This window comes from Nothoprocta perdicaria, unplaced genomic scaffold (genome assembly GCF_003342845.1).
Source record: "Nothoprocta perdicaria isolate Ctin4 unplaced genomic scaffold, notPer1 scaffold_73, whole genome shotgun sequence".
NCBI lineage: Eukaryota > Metazoa > Chordata > Aves > Tinamiformes > Tinamidae > Nothoprocta > Nothoprocta perdicaria.
In genome coordinates, this window is record NW_020456010.1 from 1,781,727 (window position 1) to 1,788,304 (window position 6,578).

The 6,578-nt window shown below is 41.7% G+C and overlaps 1 protein-coding gene across 1 annotated transcript in view; it reads left to right on the plus strand.

Moving 5' to 3' along the window:
* Positions 1-6,578, plus strand: part of BIRC6 (baculoviral IAP repeat containing 6) — a 144,276-nt gene that overhangs the window by 101,334 nt on the left and 36,364 nt on the right. The window contains exons 63-64 of the mRNA XM_026051196.1: positions 42-206; positions 2,105-2,273. Coding sequence (XP_025906981.1) covers positions 42-206; positions 2,105-2,273 — 334 coding nt within the window. The remainder of the gene's footprint in view (positions 1-41; positions 207-2,104; positions 2,274-6,578) is intronic.

Genomic DNA, 6,578 nt, shown 5'->3' on the forward strand with positions numbered 1-6,578 from the left:
CTCCNTTTTTTTTTTTTTTTTTTTTTTTTTTTTTTTTTAAGCCACAAGTGTCTAGCACACACAACACTGCATCAACAGAAGAACAGCAGTTGTACTGGGCTAAGGGGACGGGCTTTGGAACGGGCTCCACAGCTTCAGGATGGGATGTTGAACAAGCTTTGACTAAGCAAAGGCTGGAAGAAGAGCACGTCACCTGCCTTCTTCAGGTGTGTAATAATAAAGCTTTATTGATAAGCTCTTGAAATTTTAGTCTTGGGTAACAAGAACTGCCTATACTTTTTCAGTCATCTAGCACAGTAATTGTGGTATTTTCAGCAAAAGATGGCTTACAAGCTGCTGTCCCCATGAAAAATAGGACAGATCATTTTCTGAGAGAGACTGCTTCTAAACTTCACTAGGCTACTGCATGAAAAAGACTGGTCTGGATAAGCTTAGGTGGCAGTTCTGAATAGCCAGTGAACCAATAAACATTCCAGTATATTTTTCTGGAGAGGTCATACATTTTTGTCAAGATAGTTGCACTCGGTCAAGAGGCCTGTTAGAGAAGAAAGATGTGGGAACAGACTTTGTTTTATGTCTGCAAAATTATCTTATTCATTTTTTGAATGAATTATCAATTCATTTTWCACATACTTTTGTTTTACTTTAAGAAAATGCCCATAGTTGTCACTGAAGTGTCCAAGAATGTGGTGTTGCACCAAAATAATGAAATGCCATAGATAAAATTCCTGTTACATCACTTAAATGACAGCATTGTCACCAGCAAGCATCTACAACTTAATACAAGTCTGATCATCTCCAAATACCTCATAACAAGGAGGAAAACATCCTGCACTTGTAGGTCTTCAAGTCCACTTGCAAAACTCAAACAAATCCCCTTTTCTTAAGTCAGTGGAAGGAAAATGAGGTTTTAACTAGTTATCAAAAAGTTAATTGCCTGATCTGGCAGCTCAGAAGTGCAGCTAACCTCACTGCTGGGTTAGAGCACAAAGGAGATGAAATCCTGAAAAAAACCATTCCCCAACTGATGACAATACCCTTTTGATAGATTGAGTTATTCCAGTCCTTGCAGATTATAGGACACATGTCCCTTGTAGAAGCATAATAAATAAAGTCCAAACCCATTTTCCTAAGCAAAAGGGAGGGCAGAATACCTGAGTTATTCCTGGTGAGGCTTCCAGGCAGTATTCTGTGTTATGCCATGCAGAGGTTTAGCTGTTAAGCTTCACAAATCATGAGGAAAGTAGACACTTGCTCTGAGCAGTCAGCAGTCAGATGGGAGAAGCAGAAAACCCTTCAGTGCTTTGCTGATACATCAGTCAGTTTCAYTTTCCCTTATCCCTCCTCCAGAAATGTTCTTTAGGAAAATTGTTGTTTTTCTTTAGGAAAATTGTGTTGTGTGGAGAATACTGATAAGATATTGCAGCAGGTAAATGAGTAATAGGGTTAGGACAAAGGGGTGAAAGCACAGAGAAGAGGCTTTAAAAAAAAAAAAGGAGCATATAGCCCCTGAGAGAGCAAATAATACAGCCTTTCAAGCCTTGAAGTTGCTTACTTTGAAGGTTTAACCCTCCAAATCAGCCACGTGGAAGTACATTAGGTTGTATATTTACAAAACATGGCAAGGGCTCATGGCTCAGCAAGAAGGACCATTGGGAAGAGCAGGTAGCAAATCTGAGGTAACTCCCCCAGCTTTATGGAGGCAAGTAACTGGCATCCTCTGCATAACCTGTTGTTTCATCTGTCTTGAAGGCCCTTCCAAAAGCACATTACWCTTTATTTTACATTTCAGTTGTCATGAGTTGGCAAATCTGTTTTGGGCAATCCAGCAGCTTTTACAAACTTGATGTGGATCTCCTGAAGTTATTCAGAATAGCTAGTTTTTTAATTTTGTAGTGAAACAAGGTTGTAATCCTGATCTAATAACTTTATAGAATTCCCTCTGAGCTGTCTTTGAGACTGATGAAAAACATACTAATATTTGATTAACAAAGCAGCTAGCAAAGTATTTTGGAGCCTTCCTTGAGGAAAGAAAATCAAAGTTCTTTTGCCTAAATAAATTGCAATAGATTGGTTTTGATTAATTTTTTGGTGTGTATTTCAGGTGCTTGCTAGTTACATAAATCCTGCAGGGAGTACATCGAATGGAGAGACTCAAAGCAGCCACGAGGGCAGAGGCCAGAACAGCAGCGCTCTTCCATCTGTCCTCCTGGAGCTCCTCAGTCAGTCTTGCCTCATTCCAGCRATGTCGTCGTACCTCCGCAATGATTCAGGTAACACACTGGGGGTTTCCTCCTCTYTTAAAATTTGAAATTTGCTGCTTAAACTCCTGAAATTGCCTTGAAAACACTATTTCCGTCTGAAAAGTTTGTGTGGTAGTTCTTAGGTAGACTAGAAGCTGCATGGGGAGATGGTATTTTACACACGATTTTGCTTCACACTGAGAAGGAAAATGTTAGTTTTGTGAGAAAATCAAGCAAATATACATCAGAAGTTGGTAAATGTTGGAAATAGAAGTTCTAGGGCAGTCCTGTTTCACTCTCTGTGATTATTTTGAGCCATCTTCCCCGCAGCCCTTTTCTGCTTTGTTTAGAAAACTTACAAATAAGCCTCTTATCCAAACTGCAGAGTATTTCAGAAATTGCCAGAAGTTCTTCTTGTTTGTTTGTATTTTTTTTGAGAAGTGGTACGTTGTCATCGTGCTTCTACTCATTGGTTTTAAAACAAGGATATTYTGATAGCTTTCATCCAGAGCATGGCACATTACTGTGGATAACATTCTAGTTGCATGAGCTAATGTCAAGCTGTATAAATGAAGTAAATGCCTATGAAGAACTAATCAACTAAACTAAGCAGCCTGGGTCTGTGATTCTGTGTATTCACTCTAGGTGACGAGCTTTTCCGTGAAGTTCCTGGTGTGCTTTTGAGTTTTCTGCTCGCCTGAAAAGTGTTAACCTGAAGTTTCTGAGGTCTGCTTTGGCCTTAGGCTGGATTTTTATTCAGATGCATTGTTTGAGAAGATTAGTGAAAAGATTAAATTAATTTAATCCCTGTGTAGCAGAAGGGATTGTTGGAAATCTGAGTAATTCTACTTGTTGGAATAACTGATATTCTCGTTGCATTAGTGTAGCATTTTGATTCTAGTTGTTGGATGTGATTATGTGATTTCATTTATTTAGTTCAAACAACAGTATGTGCTAGAATAGATTTGACCTCTGAAGGCAGATCTAAATCTAAATATTTACTCTATGGCACTGAATAGATCATACCCTATGTAGGACAACAAGAAGAAGGTGGCTTTTCTAACTAATCTGTGSTAACTAGGGCATTTTGTAATCTTGTGTGATGGAATGGAAGTAGTTCAAAGCCTTCCAAGGCCTTATAGTAAAAATAAGAGTATGAAGAATGCCTCACTTGCCAATGCTTCACTTGCCCATCCACAGCTTGACATCTCTCTCTAAYTTTGTAATTAATTTATTAGTTCTACTTTGCACGTAGTGCAGTGAGGAAAATGAACTGTGTAGCTTTCAATCTGGACTCATCATTGCAAATTAAAATCTAATGTAAGGCAACAAAGTAGATGCTGTCTTTCTAACAAAACTCCCTAAATTCTTCTGCTGTTGTGGTAGAGAGGAAAGACCCTGCAAGAAGGCTGTCCTTATCTCAAGGGTGGAAGCTGATGGTTCTGAGTGGACCCTGAATCACAGCTGTAGAAGTAGATTTTGCTGTTCTCCAATGGGAGACACGTCTGACTGTAGAAGGCACCTTCATCTGGAGAGGAGTCAGGTGCTGCCAGAAGAGATGAGAGATGTGGCTGGTGGAGTGAAACCAAGTTTTTTCTCTCATGATCCGTTTATTTTCCTGAAGTGCGAGGAAATGGRAGCTCCTTGGTGGGAAATGTTCATTTTCCATAGGTTTTCCTTTGTGGATTATTTTTATTTGTGAGTAGGTGATTGGCAGGGGTTGCTCAGAAATGATATATTGTGCTTATGAATTAACAAATGATAAGGAGTGGACAGAGCAGGTGCTTACTGCCTTTTCATAAATGGGTGTGTGCTTGTAAGTATAATAGCTAAACTATGAGCAACCTTGCTTTAAGTTGTTACTTACTGTTTAGATTCAGATTTAAACCTGCAGAGCTGTTATGYGCAACACATTGATCCAAGCAATATAATCCTGAATGCATCCTCATCTATTAGTTCAAAGTGCTACGGCTAGATCCATAAATAACAAGCCACTACTGCATTAAAAGGAAAAAAAAGTAGCTCTGCAGGTCTTATATCAGTCAAGCCTGCATTTGAAAACTTAATGGGAGACCTGTATGTGAGGGAAATTTGTAAGAAGGCATGACTTTGGGAGAGAATATTTTCTCCGCATGAATATTTGAGGCAGACGCGGTTAGCTTGAAATTAGAGCCCCTGAAAACAGTTTGCCTTCCTAACAGGCACGCTCAGATCCGGGGCAGTAACTGCTGTAGAGTCCCGCCGCAGACAGGTAGTTCTCACGTTGATGTCCCGGGGCTGTGGGTGACGCCGGGGCCCCCTGTGTCCCTCACAGGCTGCCCGAGGCCCTGGCTTCGGAGCAAGGCTGGGTCGCAGCACTCGGAGTGCTCGGAGCCCCGCTCCCTCGGAGCCCCGCTCCCTCACAGCCCCCGCCTTCCCGCCTGTTCCCGTTCTGTGGGAAGAGCCCTGCAGCTGTGGAAGCTGCTCCATGTCCCACCCGCGTCTCGCTGCCCCTGCGGCGCGGAGGAGCCGGCTGGCTTCCCCGGYGTCAGACTCCTGGTTTTGTTTCCAGCTGCTCTGCTTGGAATTGCCGTCTCCACTCTAGTGGAGCTGAGTGCCTGCACAGTAGGAGTAGGACCAGTGGTAAAATTCATGTGCATGCAGTGTTCTGGGTTTTGGAGCAATTGGCCTTCTGTTATCCAGATCTATCCGTCCTGAGGAGAATTTTGTGTTTTGTTTACATCCATTCAGTTAGCTATGGGTAGGGGCATCTTGCTGGCAAAGTCCTTCTGGCAAAGTGCTTGAACATGTTCAATATCAGGAGGTAAAATTGGCCTCTGTCACAGCTAGAAATTTATCCTGGTGTTTTTTTCATTGCATAAGTATGCTTTGACATGCCTGCTGAACTTGCCTTGAATATACATGGTCTTGCAGCAAGGATTGCTCTAAATAAAAAGAATATTGATCAGATGAAGATCACTTACATATTTAATCATTCAGAAACCTCACCTTGAGGTGGATCTTCACAACCAAGAGATGGCTCAGTCACATTCTGCAGCTTCCCCTGCACCAGAGCAAGGTGATTGTGAGATCCTTGAAAACGGTSAACTGACCACTTTTCTTAATTTCCTTAATTGCTTTTTTCTTAGAGTAGGGAAGTTTATCTCCGTAAGAAAGACTTTTCCTTCATGTCCGAGGTGGATCACAGCCTTCTGCACAGGAAGCAGCAGCTGCTCTGATGCTCACCTTTTTTCTCGATTCCTCTCTGCCCCCTRCAAAAGCAGTGCTTTGGTATCGTTTTTTGTCATGGAATTACAGCGCATCTTACTCTCTTTTAATTTACAAGTGAAACAAAGACTGTCTTTATAACACAGTGACATTTTTTTAGATTGCCATTTTATTCCTAAGGACTTCATTCCYGTTTGTATTGCACAACAGACATGCTTTTGTTTCGTGGCGCATCTAGCATGTTTCCCGTACTGAGCACTTAGGTTTCCCACCAAAAGCTGGGATGTCAAACTCCTCCTTCCTCTTGCCTCGCACGCGGCACCCACCATTTGAAAGAGTCACCTTCTGTTATCTCGGTCAAATAATAGGAACGTTTCCCTCCACAGGGAAAATGCTCAGCAGCAGCAGGATTTGCACCTTGCAGCAAGAGGTTCCCATCTGACYGGAGTGTGGTTGTGTAGGAGGCTTGGATTTTGCTGTTTTAAGATTGAAAGCAAGGGCAACTTTTGTCTTAAGTTTATGAAGGCTAATGCTAGAAGCTAGCAGCTAGCACTTAAAAGGAGAAAGAAGAAAAAATAAACAGTAATAATTGTTTGTGGCTAACAGTCTGTGTAGAAAGGGTAGTGGAAGGGAATAGGAAATAGAAGGAAAAACAAATGTTGGATAGGAGGCCATTTATTTTTTTTACAGACTTTGATAGCAGAAAGCTCAGTGAAATTAGGACTCCACAGTAATACCATAGGGCTAGGTGCATTCTTCTTGCTTKAAAATCACACTGGCTTGTACCTAAACGAGTGTTTGGCAGCCCCTGAGGTGACTTGCCCTTCTTTAAAGCCAAAGAGTGGGAGAGACTTGATGCTGTCTCTTTCTTGGAAGACAAGGTACATAACACATTGCAGAATGGTGCCCAMATTCACCTTTCTTGAATTCCCAGACGTAATGGAAGCAAGGGGTACTATRCTTTTTGCTGGGAAATTTTGCAGCCCTTTTTTTCTGTGCTCCATCTTAACCATCCTGACTCTCAACGTTCCTCTTCAATAGCCCAATGCTTGCTTTTGCAAAGCTTGTCAAGCAGTGTAGCATAGAATCATAGAATGCTTAAGGTTGGAAGGGACCTCAGAGGTCATC